This window comes from Chiloscyllium plagiosum, unplaced genomic scaffold, assembly GCF_037043375.1.
Source record: "Chiloscyllium plagiosum isolate Xiang-an unplaced genomic scaffold, Cpla_swu_hap1 HiC_scaffold_2, whole genome shotgun sequence".
NCBI lineage: Eukaryota > Metazoa > Chordata > Chondrichthyes > Orectolobiformes > Hemiscylliidae > Chiloscyllium > Chiloscyllium plagiosum.
This window is the reverse complement of record NW_028270140.1, coordinates 47736087-47750680: the sequence shown is the minus strand read 5'-3', so window position 1 is coordinate 47750680 and position 14594 is coordinate 47736087. Positions and strand designations below refer to the sequence as shown.

Here is a 14594-nt window from a genome sequence, read left to right as displayed (position 1 = left end):
AAGGTTTAATTCTGTATTTTGACTATAATCATGTGATTGGCTAGGATATCAGCAAAGCACTTTGATTTTAATTAGATAATCATAAGCTTTCATGACCATTTTTATTAGCAACAGCCAATACGTTGCAGGGTGGAATTTGAACTCCGGACATTAAGGTGCTAGTTCATTAAAATACATTATATTGCTTAGGTCCCACCTGCCCCAGTTAAACTCTGGAATTCCCTCCCTAACTTCACTGCCTCTCAATGGTATCACAGTGGCAATTTTATCGGACTACTAACGTAGAGCATCGGATTAATGCTGCAGAAACACCAATTAGTTCTAATCGTCAAGGTAGCTGGGGAAACTTAAATTCAACGCTTTAATAAATCTGGAATAAAATCCTGGTTTCATTAACAGTACTTGTGAATTGAACGGATTGTCATAAAACCGACATGCTTCACTAATGTCCCATTAATCTACTCATGTTACCCAGTCTGACCTACACATGTGACTAGGCCCACAGCAAAATGGTTCACTTAACTTCCCTCTCAAATGAGCTAGCAAGTCACATAGATTTTCTGCACTGGTTTGATACAAAAATATGACTTATTATGTACAGTTCTGAGTTCCACTTTATAGGAAAGATGTGAACACATTAGTGAGTATGCAGAGGCAGTTTTCAAGAATGATTTCAGGATGAGGAATTTCAGTTATGAGGACAGATTGAAGAAACTGGTTCTGTTCTCCTTGGACAGAAAACAGCTAAGAGGAAATCGATAGAACATTTCAAAACCAGTGGTGGGCTGAAGAGGGTAGATTAACAGAGACTGCTCCCACTCAATGGAACAAATACAATACAGCACAAATTTAAAGAGTGAAGTAAGGAAAACATTTTCACTGAGTAGTTAGGCAATGGAATGCACTGCTTGAAAAGTGTGGTGGAAGCAGATTTAATTGCGGTATTAAGAGGGTATTAGATGCTTTGGACAAATGTAGCATGCAGTGGTATGAGTAAAAAAGTAAGAGATTGGCACCAGGTAATGATGCTCATTTAATGAGCGGTGTTGGCATGATGGGTGGAACTGTCATCTTTCACATCAAAACACTACTATGATAACTGGACAGATGATCCAGCATCAAACTGAGCAACGAAAATGGCAAAGGCACACCCCTAACCACTCAACCCTGAAAAATCATGCTCAATAGCATTTGGGATTTTGTGCCAAAATTGAGAGGGTGACCTACAGTCAAGTCACGCAACAGTTTGAGTCATACTCGAAGAACCATACTGTTGAGGCCGATATACCAGTGTCTTCTATTACCATGACTGGGTAAATCCTGTACAACAGGCAACGGAATTATGATGGAGAGGTCCTAGGAGTCCTCAACATTGACTCCAGATCTCCATGAAGTTTCAAGGCATCAGGTTAAACACAAGCATGAAAACCTCCTGCCAATTACCACCAACCATTTTGCCTAAGAACAAATTCATGTTCCTCCAGACTCAGCAATTTGTCATCACAATCAGAACTGCTAACAATCACAACTTCTAAGCCCACATACCATTACCATCAAGTCAGATATCAACTCTAATTCAACAATGAGTGTAGGAGGCTATTGTAGCAGGATACCTAAAACCGGGACGTCGGCATGCTGAATTGACAATACAGGTCAACGAACCTGCCAAACAGTTGAAAAAAAATGCAATAGGAAGAATTAAACAATTTCACAACCAACAGATCTGATCAAATCTCTACAGCCCTCCCACTTCTAGTGAAAAATGCTGTGAACACATTTGGGTGATGTGCTATAAATCATCTGCCTCACAGCGCCAGAGACCGGGGTTCAATTCCCGCCTCAGGCGACTGACTGTGTGGAGTTTGCACATTCTCCCCGTGTCTGCGTAGGTTTCCTCCGGGTGCTCCGGTTTCCTCCCAGAGTCCAAAAATAAAATGTGCAGGTTAGATGAATTAGCCATGCTAAATTGCCCGTAGAGTTAGGGGCAGGGGTAAACGTAGGGGAATGGGTCTGGGTGGGTTGCGCTTCGGCGGGTCGGTGTGGACTTGTTGGGCCGAAGGGCCTGTTTCCACACTGTAAGTAATCTAATGATTGGAGAATCCAGCATATTAGTTCAAAAGACAAAGCTGAAACTTAGCAAATTCTTCAAGCAGAAGTGTCACGTGTACAGTCCATCTCTGTTTCTACTCTCACTGAGGTTTATAAAATCATGAAGGGCATAGATAAAGGTGAATAGCAAAGGTCTTTTCCATAAGGTGAGTGAGTTCAAAACTAGAGGGCATATTTTAAGGTGAGAGGAGAAAGATTTAAAAAGGACAGGAGGGCAACTTTTTTTTAAACAGAGTGGTTAGTGGTTGAATGAACTGCTAGAGGAAGTAGTGGATACAGGTATAGTTACAATGTTTAAAAATCATTTGGGTAAGTACATGAACAGGAAAAGGTTGAGGGATATGGGCCAAACACAGGCAGGTCGTACTAGTTTAGCTTGGAAGATGGTCAGCATGGACTAGTTGGACTGAAGGGTCCATTTCCATGCCACATGACTCTACAACAACTCCCCACCAACCAAATCATGACTATCATGACTATCATCTACTAGACACAAAATCAGGAGTACTTTTCAATTTCCTGGCTAAGTACAGCTTGAAAAACAAATCGAGCAAGTTGACAACATGTAGAACAAAACAGCCTGTTGATCGGCAAACCATCCACCACTTATATCGTTCACTGCCTCCAACGTCAGCTTACAGTGGAGGCAGTGCATATTCTCGGTGAGAGGTACTGCAGCAACTTCATAATGCTCCTTCAGTGGCAATTTCCAATTCATTACTGCTGCCAGCTAAAAGGCCAAAACAAGAGACTCCTGAGAAAATCACTATCTGTAATCACACCTCCAATGACACAAAATTCTGTCATAGTTCTGTCATTGTTGTCAGGTCAAAACACTGGGCCTATCTCCTGGACAATATGCCAAGTGAACAGCAGCAGCAGCTTAGGTTGACACATTATGACTATTTGCTTAATGACAAATAGGGAAATAAATGCTGGCATTGCCCGTGATGCTCACATCCAAAGAACACATTGAAAAAAAACTCTACCTTTAAGCATATTAAAAGCTACATCTTTGACCAAGTTTTGTACATCAACCCTATTAAAGCCTCATGTGGCTGAGTACTACATTTACTTCACAGAACTATCAAGTACTTTGGGACTTTGTTAATGGTGCTACACAAATATAAGTTATTGTACATTATTAGTCTGTCTGTCACTTGGAATCACTTTTCTGCTTTCTATGTCAGCAAATGCACAGACCATAAAAAATATAAATAGGAGTAGCCCCTTGGTTATGCAACAGGATCATATCTCTTCCAACATTCCTTAATCCAATTTCCTGACCTTTTCCCATAATGCTCGATTCCCCTACTGATCAAGAATCTAGCTCAGCATTAAATGTACACAAGGATTCTGCTCCAAAGACACTCAACCCCAGAAGAAATTCCTTCTCATCTCAGTCTTAAATTGGCACCCTTTTATTCTGAGACTATGCCCTCTTGTCCTAGACTCTTCCATGAGGAGCAACATCCTCTCAGCATTTACCTTGTCTAGTCCCTTGAGAAGCCTGTATTTTTCAATGATATCACTTCTCACTTTTTCTAAACTTGAGTCAGTCCTAACCTGTTCGCCCATAAGACTATCCCCCCATACCACAGATCTTTTCTGAACTTCCTCCGATGAAATGATATCTTTACTTAAATAAGGGGACCAAAACTGCTCGCAGCACTCCAGATATAGTTTCACCAGCACCTTGTAAAGTTGCAGTATGACTTCCCTACTTAATATACTTAATAAATTAAATGAGCTGCAGGCACAGATTGAAATTGGAAACTACGATACAGTTGCTATTAGAGACATGGCTGCAGGATGGTTAGGAGGGAACTAAACAAAGCAGGTAGGTTTACAGGAGGGACAGAGAAATCAGCAGAGAGAGTGAAGTAGCATTACTGATTAGAAACAGAATCATTTCTCTGGTAAGGGAAGATGTAATGATGGGAAAGTACCTAGTGGAAACCATACGAGTGGATCTGAGCAATTGTAAAGGAACTAAAATACAACAGTGTTGTGAAGATGTAGATAAGCACTGTACCTTTAAGAGAGTGAAGGACTTAGAGAGGCACACAGAATGCTGGAGAATTTACAATGGAACATGTGGCCCAGCAGCTCGAGTAGTTGGTTGCCTGGATACAAAAACAAACTCGAATGCGGCCAGTTTAAATTACAACCCCCTAAAAAATACCAAACTCTGATCAAGTGTGAATTTAGTATATTAACAATACTAAAAGCCAAATGACACAATCCGATGTTTTGGGGTATAAGATCGGTAAAATTTGAACCGTGAGGAGAACTGCCAAAAGACCAACAGATATAGGCTGCTAGTAAGAACTTTCTGAAAGGTACCTGTCCAGAGGAGTTTGCACAGGAAAAAAACATAGACACCGACCTGGAGAACAACTCTACAGAGGAAGATACCAAGAGAAGTTTTGACAGCTGGCTGGTTTTGAAGTATTAATTTTTCTGTAAATCTTACTTGCGGTTTTATTGGAGTAGTATTTTAGAAGGGAAAGCAAAAGATAGGTTAGAGGAAGGAGTTGTAAATGGTTGTTGAGTATTTATTGTCTGTTAGACCTTAAAAAATAAAGTAGGTAATTTTTACTTTATATAATGATTTTTGGGAATACTTTCTTGCCTCTCGAATTTTAACAGATTCCTCTGTTGCTGGTTTAAGTTACGGGGGGGGTTTAAACCCTCGTGTCATAACAATAGGTTTCATATATAATTGTATAAATGCTGAAATTAGGCAATTATGCAACAAAGGAAGAGTTGTTTTAATAGGGAATTTTCATCTTAACACACACACACTGGGAAAGGAGAACATCTGCCAGAAAGGTTGTGAACTTCTAGATGTTCTGAGGGTGTTTTCTACAGCAAAGTGGCTTGAATGCGACAATACTGGATTTGTAATGAGCAATGAGCCTGATTTAATTAGTTATCTAGCTGTTTGTGAGCATTTGTCAAATAGTGATCACAACATGATTGAGTTTTATGTAGCATTTATAAAAGATAAGCAAAGATCAAATACTAGAATTCTGGGTTTAGGTAAAACAACCGAGGAACAGTGGAAAGTGCTGAAAGAAACATTTAATGCTATTCAGAAGCAGTTTGCACCCATGGGAAGGAAAAGCTTCACCTTACAATAACACTTCCATGGATATTTGAGATGATTAGGGACAGTTAAAACTGACAGAAAGGGCCTATAAAAATGCAAAAACATACATCAAACCCCACAGGTTAGGGCAAATACTAAGACTAACAAAGGGCCACACAGTGGCTTATAAGAGTGGCTTCCAAGAATTATGAAAGGAAACTTATAAGGGACACAAAAGACTATTAGAGGAGCTTTTATAATTACATAAAGCAAAAATGGCTGGTTAAGAGTACTATTGACCCATTGCAGGCTTAGAGTGAAGATATCGTCAATGACCATTGGGAAATTGCAGACATGTTGAACAATTATTTTGCTTCAGTATTCACTGCAGAAAAGGATAGCTTACTAGAAGTTGCAAAGAAATTAAAATAGGATGAGGGACTAGGTCTAAACAACATTAGCTTAAGAAAATCATTGATAGTAGGGAAACTAGTGGAACTGAGGAGTGAAAAATCCTCAAGACCTGATGGTTTCCATTCACAGGTCTTAGAGAAGGATGGACAGTACATTGCCAATACCCTAACCATAACCTTTTAGAGATCCCTCGATGCCAGACTGCTATCTCTGGATTGAAAATTTGACTCTGCCTTTAAGAAGGAAACCAGATAGTTAATACTACTTTATTGTTTCTCTAATACATAATCTTGAAATGAGTTTTAGAGATGTTAAAATGAAAAAAATTGAATATTTAAACATTTCCCTATTACCTGTTTTATATTTGCCATTTTTGAATGGTGAATTTACTAAACAGCTGGAAGGAATAACAGGAACTGGCCAAAGAAAGTCATTATGTAGTCTTTTTAAAGCCTTAACAAAATCCTCAACTCGAGCTGCCCGAGTTCTTTCTTTGCTGAGCCAGCCAATAAGCTCAAATCCCAACTGTGCAGCAAAGCTGCTGAGATCTTTTAGTCTCATCTCTTCCAGCAGTCTTCGTGCATGACGCCAAAGCATCTCATCTATATACATATTCTCAGCATTGTCAACATCTTTACTCCACCTGAAAACAAAACACAGAATTACACTCCATTCAAATATTTTTGTTTCTAAAAATCAACACTAAAGAATGAGTGAGCACTTTGAAAACTTTACCATTTCTTTCAAAACTGAATGCATAATGGTACATTCGGCAGTTTTATTATTATATCTAACGTGAACAGGATAAGAAAGTTCACATTTGCAATTCACTAAGCTTGAGTTCTTGATCTCTGGTGGATTGCAATGGCATTGCCAAGCAGGTGCTTCATTAGTACGTGCATGGAGAGTGAAAGAGGGACAGAACTGAATCAACTTGCACTGTTCTTGTGTACTGAGAGAACTGGGTAGGCACAGGACTAGGTGCAGGAAGTAGTGCACAACAGGCAGGAAGCTTAACAGTGTGATTTAGCTTTAGAATGTATTCTGTGGTGTCTGGTTAGCTCAGTTGGCTGGCTGGTTTGTATTGTAGAGTAATAACAACAGAGAGCGTTCAGTGCCCACACTGGCTGAGGTTACCACGAAAGGCTCTCCTTCTCAACCTCTCCCCTTGCCTGAAGTGTGGTGACCCTCAGGTTAAACATCAAGTCAGTTCTTTCTAACGAGGGGACAGATATTTAGTCCCATAGGACTACAGCAACTTTACCTCATTCCCTGGTGAACATAACAGATTAATATTCTTAAATGCTGGGCTGTGTATTTTAACAGCAACATTTGAAACAAAAATGCTGCAGTATGGACAAATGCAAATTTGTGCATAGCTAGAATAGGTTTATGCAGAGAACACCTGTACCAAAAGATTGCAAATGTTCATACTAAAACACTAATTTTTAAAAGATTTTTAAAAAGATTTATAACACTTATATTGCAAATATTTAGTAATATTTCCATTCTGTGCATTATAAAATGTGGATCAGAACACCCAAGCTTACCTGGTTTCTCCTTTGTATAGAGTAAGGGGGAGAAAGAGGCATCAGGTTAATTCTTTCAATTAACCTTTTGCCACTTCACAAAATATACTGAATCTTTCCTTTTTGTTTGCACCTGCTAGGCCAATCGAACTTAAACTTCATAAAAGCAAAGTTAAACAAACAATAATTTATGCACATTATCTGTTTAGAACAAGAATCATGTTAGGAAGATCAAATAGTGGGATTACCTTTTGGCAGAGGGCCCTGAAGGCATGCTTAATGTCTTCTGCAGATTAAATTTACTAGCACTGAGGCCTTCCACTGACTGTGAAAAACTGATGCTTCTATGTTTGAAGAACTCAAAACCACCAGTTGAACTGGGTTCCTGAAATATAATAAGAAAGCATAATACTTAGATTTCAACAATATGTAAGCAGCATATTATCTTTTATAACGAATGGAAACAATTCAAAATAGACCTTATTTAATATACACTGGGAAGGATCCAGAGGGAAATCTTTTACTCAAGTCAACTACTGCAAATTGGGAGTGGAGAGTTAATGTAAAATTGCCATTTATGTAATGTGTAAGAGGACTGAAGTGAGGAGCAAAAGACGACACACAACACTAGACAGCTCAGGTAGCTGTTTCAAAGATATGCTGAAGTCTTTGACCAGCTAATTCTTTTGAAATTATCCAAAGAAAAAGTTAAATCTGTAACAACATTGAGCCAGCAAAGAATTTACACTGGAATTTAAAAATATCTTGATATTCAAATCTGATTCACTTTTTGCATTGGTTACCACAAACACACCAAATACAATGTGAGGATTAGATGCAGTTACTTTCTCATTTGTATCATGCATATCTACAAAATTTATGCTGTAGTTGGGCAGTTGACTTAACGGGTGTTCCACTATTAGAGCCTGAATTCACCAGTGCAATGCAAAAGCAGGAGCTAAATGCTGTGCCTCTGGAGTCTGGTACATGCTTGACTGGGGTAAGATCAGATTTTCCTTAGAGAACAGTGAAACATACGAGCTCTCATATCAATCAATAATCATAGTCAGGCTTCCTGAGACTAGCTTTGAATTTCAAATGCATTATTTGGATTTAACTTCTATCAGCTGCCATGGTGCACCATATACCTCTTGTGTCTTTGTGTCACTCATCCAGTGACATTATTGCTACACCATCGCCGCTTCCCTGGCTGTTGCAAAGTTGACTCAATCACAAGACAGCATTGAATGGACAACTTTCGTAAAGATTGAGTAAGATGCAGTGAATAATGATGACTGCTGGCAGCATAATGGAAAAACAATAATTTGTACTGATGTGCACTGAACGATGAGTCATTTAGTATGTACCTGATGGGTTGGAGTTGGTGGAGGGGTCTCCAATTCTCCTGCACCAATGGCTTTCAAGAAACGGATCATATGACGGCAAAGATCCCACTTTCCGTGTTCCAGAGCTGTGCTGAAAAGCAGTGTGGCGTGCTGTCTACTGACCGCAGGGACCTCCATGTTCTATCAGAAGAAAAAAAGTTTAAGAAAATTCAATCAAGCTCAACTTTCCAGTAGATTTTATTCCACCTTATGTTTGTAGGGCCTTCACATAATACAATGAGGCTAATTATCAATTAGCCTCATTTGGACTATAAAACTGCATATTGAGGCATAGTTCCAGAAAAAAGCCTCTATATTTTGGTTGAATATGTTTCATTAAAACATAGTTCTTAGTCTAATCCATTAAAAATTCAAAGTGCTGCAAAAAACAGGAGGTCATAGCACTGCAAGGATAAAGCTACAGTGCGGGCATGCTAAGCAAAGAAAGAGAGTTTGAATTATGAGCTTAATTGGTTGTGCCAGCATTTATTGCCCATCTCTAATCACACTTGAGGTGGTGTGCTATGTCACTTTTGTTACGACATGGGATAAACTCGCCTGCTTAATTTAAAACCTGCAACACAGAAAAGATTTATCCTAAGCATAATCTGTGAAAATTCCATAGGGCAACAACTGGTTAAAGTAAAACTTAAATTTATTTCTTAAAGTATAACATATTCTTAATTAACTAACAACTATTTACAACTCCTTCCTCTAACCTATCTTTTACCTTCCCTTCTATAATACTAGTCCGATAAAACTCCCAATTAAGATTTACAAAACAATACTTCTGATCTCAAATTCATGCCGCTTTCAGTTTTCTCTGAATTCCTGTCTTCTTCTTGGGAAGTCTGCTTTACAGGTTACGGATCAATTAAGGTACCTTTTAAGATAACTATTTTCTGGGCAGTGTGCAGATGTCATTGGCTTGGCAGTTCTCCTCCCAACTGTCAGTGAGCACCAAGATTTTGACACAACACTGAAAGAACAGCAAATTATATCTAAGTTGGGATGATGAGTGACTTGGACTATTGCCCTTATCCTTACAGATTGTAGTGGTTGCAGATTTGGAAGGTTTTGAGAGTATCGATGAAACAATGGAGTGCATCTTGTCGACAGAACATATTGCTGTAACTGGTGGCGGTAGGAGTGAACCTTGGTGAATGGGGTGTTAATCAAGTAGGCTGCTTTCTCCTGGATAGTGTTAATTCGCACAACTTGACACCTATTTTCACCTTTGCAAGAGAAAAATGCAGTTTCTTTCGAGATGATATTTCCATTTATTCAGTGTTAACAGTTTCTTCCACTTCCTTGCCAGAGGGCTTGTGTGTTAAACCCAGGTGTATTCAAACATGTTAAAGCATGAGACATTAGTACCTGAAACAGTATTCAAACCAAAATGTCAAAACAGGAGCAGGCCATTTGATATGATCCTAATTCAGGTACAGAAGAGAAGCTGTCACAAATACCTATAAAAGTAAGATTGCCTATACTTGAATTAGAATTGGACCAACATGCTTGTCAGTGGGTCTGTTAGTGCTGTTTGGAAGAACGTAAACTGGATCAGGAAGGGGAGGGAACAGTGTTAGTATAATACGGACACAGCATACTTTAGTAAAGGAATCAAGGCAAACAGAATTCAGCCATATTGAGGTTCAAGGGAATAAGACGATGCTAGATGGTTCCCTAATGGTATGAGAATTACTACTAAGACAAATAACTTAAAAGCATGGATTGACATGTGGAATTGCGATGTGGTTTTCATCACAGAGATGTGGTTGAGGGAGGGGAAGGACTGGCAACTTAACACTTCGTGGTATCGGATTTTCAGGTGGGAAAGAGAGTGTGTAAAAGAAGTGATGGTGTTGCACTGTGAATTAAGGAGGCAATTACTATAACAAGGAGGGACAACATCTTGGAAGTGTCTTCAAATGAGGCTTTGTGGATAGAGCTTAGGAATAAAAAGGGGACACTCACGCTACTAGAAGCATACAGATCATTCTGCTATAATGTGCATTTTGTTAATATGAATTCGCTATACCATGATTGACGGTTTGGAGACTACTTCTAAAGCACAAACTTTTAAAACGAGTATTGATTACAAAGCGATTCCACTCCCATTAGTTTAAATGGTGCTACTAGCATGCGATTTTCTTATAACACGGGGTTGCACAAGAACATGGAAGAACTGACTGTATTATAGATCATTAAACAGTCAGCAGGCAACAAGGAAGCAAATATGAAGACAAGTTCCTGAGGTGTGTAAAACTAATAATAGGGTAATTACAACAAGCCCAACATTAATTAGGACAGCCATTGTGTAAAGAATTCAGAGGGACAGGTGTCTCAAAATGTATTTAGGAGATGTTTTTATTTCAACATATGGGAAAAGCTATTTTTGGGTAAATCTACAGCAGAAATGTGAGGGCACTTACCTGGAATTGCGAGAGTACAGGCCCAACACATTCTCTTCGAGGTGAAATATAGGAACAACAAGTCCAGAGAACCATAGATGTCCAGGACTATTCAGGACTGGATGAGAAGGCAAAGAGGGGTTTTTACAAGAGTAAAGCAAGCAAATCATTGGAGCTTTAGTAGAGTGCAGAAAGTACAGGGGAGAAACATAAGAAAGCAATTAAAAGAGCAAAGGGGGCTTGAGAAAACACTGGCAGGCAAGATTAGGGAGAATCCCAAGATAATCTATAAGGATATAAAAGGGAAGAGCATAACCAGGGAAATAATCATATCTACTAGGGATCAAGGGGCAATCTTTGCCTGAATCTGCAGGACATCGGTGGGGTGTTAAGAGAGTTCACACCTATCTTCACTTTGGACACACAAGATATAGGTACAGAATTCAGGAAGAGGGACTGAGAGATTCTCGAGCGATCTTGGGTTATACAAGGAGTGAGGTGGTGTTTGAGATTGAGATCGGAGCAGAGAACAATAAATGCCAGTGCTCACATTTTAAGCTCCACATATATCACAGCTTAAAAACGGACAAATCCCCAGTTCGGATGAGTTGTATCCCAGGCTACTGCAAGCCTGCAGGGAGGAAATTATAGGAGCCCTGACTCTAATTTTTAAAAGCCTCTGTGGCCACAGGGGAATTGCCAGAGCACTGGACTGAAGAGAACGCCTTTCCATTTTTCAAGAAGGTAATAGAAATAAACCATGGTATTTCACACCAGTCAGTCTCAAATCAGTGATAGGGGAACTATTGAAAAAAAAATTTGAAGAGGAGAATTAATCTCCACTTGGCTGGTTTCATTGGGAATAATCAGCATTTGTGAGAGAGTGAAGTCATGCCTAACAAATTTGATGATACTTTTTGAAGATTTGGCAGTGCTGGTGTTGGACTGGTATATACAAAGTTAAAAATCACACAACACCAGGTTATAGTCCAACCGGTTTATTTAGAAGCATGAACTTTTGAGGTGCTGCCTCTTCATCAGGTGGTTCCTGATTGGAACCTGACGAAGAGACAGCGCCTTGAAAGCTAGTGTTTCCAAATAAACCAGTTGGACTATAATCTGGTGTTGTGAGATCTTTAATTTTTTGAAGAGATGACGGGGTATGGATGAGAGTTGTGCAGTTAATGTAGTTTACATGGATTTCAGCAAAGTCTCTGACAAGGTCCCATATGAATACTGATCAAGAAGATAAAGCACATGGGACAAAGCATTACTTGGCAAGTTAGATCCAAAATTGGTTTAGTGGTAGAGACAGAGCATGATGGTACAAGACCATTTGTGAGATTGGACGGTAGTGTCCATAGCATACGATTGGAATCAGTGCTGGGTGCTTTACTCTTTATATATATTATAGCCATATATTATGAAGAAATGTAGAAGAAAATGTAGGATGGATATAGACTAAAGTTTAAAGGGGAAAAATGCTTCTGAAAATATACTTGATTGCACTGATTGATGGAACATTTCACAATAAGTGATCATGTTTGTGCAGAAATTGAAACTGCAGCTTCATTTTTGAAAGCAATTGGAACTTCCCCAGATTGCCAACTGCATTTAAAGCAGAAATTGTACCCTCGTGCAGTAGGTTCCAACATAATGCAATAGTTCCATTCTCGTGTGATCTTGGGTTATAATATTAAAAAAAACGCATAATAGTGGCACCATTTAAGCTAATGGGGTTGGAATCACGTTACAGCCAATGCACTTAAGAAATGCTCGCATTCCATAAATAACTGATAAATTTTTCAATCACATTAAAGCCAATTTGCGTTGAGGAAACACACTTTATAGCAGAACCAACTATTACAAAATCTGTAATCGTCAATGTTTAAAAAGTGCCACATTTCACTGATAAATTTCGAAGCTTTCAGGATAATGGTCCTTTTCTTGCAGCTGCACTACATCCTGACTGATAATGATAGGTAAGTGACCTTCTACCCAAACAGACATCAGAATGAATAAACAGTCATAGAATTTACAGTATTCAAACTGGTAATTCCAGCCAAGATGGTCCTTAAGTATAGGTGGCCACCCACTCTACATTCCAACTTAAACCAGGCATCATTCAATCCTCAGAAGATATTGGGAAACGTGAACTGCTCAAGGCAATAGCCTCCAATCAAAGCAGAGAACAATAAATGTCAGTGCTCTCATTTTAAGCTCCACTTATACTATAGCAAACAACTCTATGCTATATATAATTTTACTAATAAAAAACATGACAGCAGTGTTCTTGAAAAACTATAGCACACAGACACTCATTGATAACTCTAATAATGATGAAAAGCTTCTTTGAAGGGCCAGAAAGGAGCACAATTGATGGAAACAACATTGGCTGAGTGAATGGAGCAACCCTACTCATTAAAAACAATTCCAGTAGTGTCTTAAAAGTAGACTTCCTGACTTCACTTGAATTTTCAAATAATTCTGGTCACAAACTGTGTTTTAAGTATCATGACAGGCATTTCAGGACTAGCAGACCATAATCACTGTGGATCTGAAAGCACTGTTTGTTCACATTCATATACATAATCGATTCCTACTAAGTCACGATAAAGTTGATAAGTAAACAACTGCTGTTATCAGGAATTCTCCTTTTCCATACAAGGAATTTCTTTAAATCACATTTATTTTTAAAAAACTACCAATTTCTCCTCTCTAAAGCTCTGACTCTTGTTTCAGAGTCAGCTGAATGACAGTTAGCCTTCCAATATCTCTTCATTGGTGAGCTATCAAAGGCAAGTATTGTCAGGCAGTTGAGCATCTTCAGATCTGCAACTGACCCTCTTGGGAATAAATTTTCAATAGTGCTAACAGCACGAGAGATTACTAGTCTGGGTTGCTGAAGAGTACTAAATGTTATACTACAAGCTAGTAACATGTCACCACATTAAAATTAAGATTTTCTTGTTAGAAACAGTTCAATGTCACGTGCGGCAGAGCAGTTAGCCAAGGAATTACTTCAGCCAGATTTGTGCTTTTCCTGTCAATTTACTTCTCTCCCCAGAGCCTTTACGTTTTAATGGTGCATGACCCTATCATGACTTCAAGACTAAACTAAAATGCCTACTATTCCCACATTCACCTCAGTGAGTATCAGACACCATTTGGTGGAGGAATGGTGGGGGTGAAGCCTCATGACTATATGACTATTTTACGATGTTGTCGTGAATGTACTTTGCAGCAGGGATGGGAGGAAAAGAAACCGTAGCCAGTTTACTTTGGCACTGAGACCAAACACCATGTCCGAGAGTGTTCATGCAGCAAAGTGGTGGAGCTCCACCTCTGAGCCAGGGATTTGATTTATTATTGTGACATGTACCAAGATACGGGGAGAAGTGTTCCCTTGCATACCTTAAGTACATCAGAGTGATAGAACAGAATGCAGAGTACAGCCGCAGAGGAAGATCAACTCTAATATAGGATAGTTCCTTTCATACATCTGATAACAGCGGGGAAGAAGTTGTTCCTGAATCTATTGGTACATGTTTTCAAACTTTTATGTCTTCTGCCCAGGGTCCAGTGGGATAAGTGTTTGATTATATTGGCTGCTTTTTGAGTGGAGGGGAGTGCAGATGGAGTCAATGTA

The 14594-nt window shown here is 39.0% G+C and overlaps 1 protein-coding gene across 1 annotated transcript in view; it reads right to left on the bottom strand.

The window, feature by feature from the left end:
- ric1 (RIC1 homolog, RAB6A GEF complex partner 1) overlaps positions 1-14594 on the bottom strand; it is a 218438-nt gene that overhangs the window by 18148 nt on the left and 185696 nt on the right. The window contains exons 20-22 of the mRNA XM_043715245.2: positions 8514-8672; positions 7395-7531; positions 5971-6260 (exon numbers count right to left, since the gene is read on the bottom strand). Of these exons, the coding sequence (XP_043571180.2) occupies positions 5971-6260; positions 7395-7531; positions 8514-8672 (586 nt within the window). The remainder of the gene's footprint in view (positions 1-5970; positions 6261-7394; positions 7532-8513; positions 8673-14594) is intronic.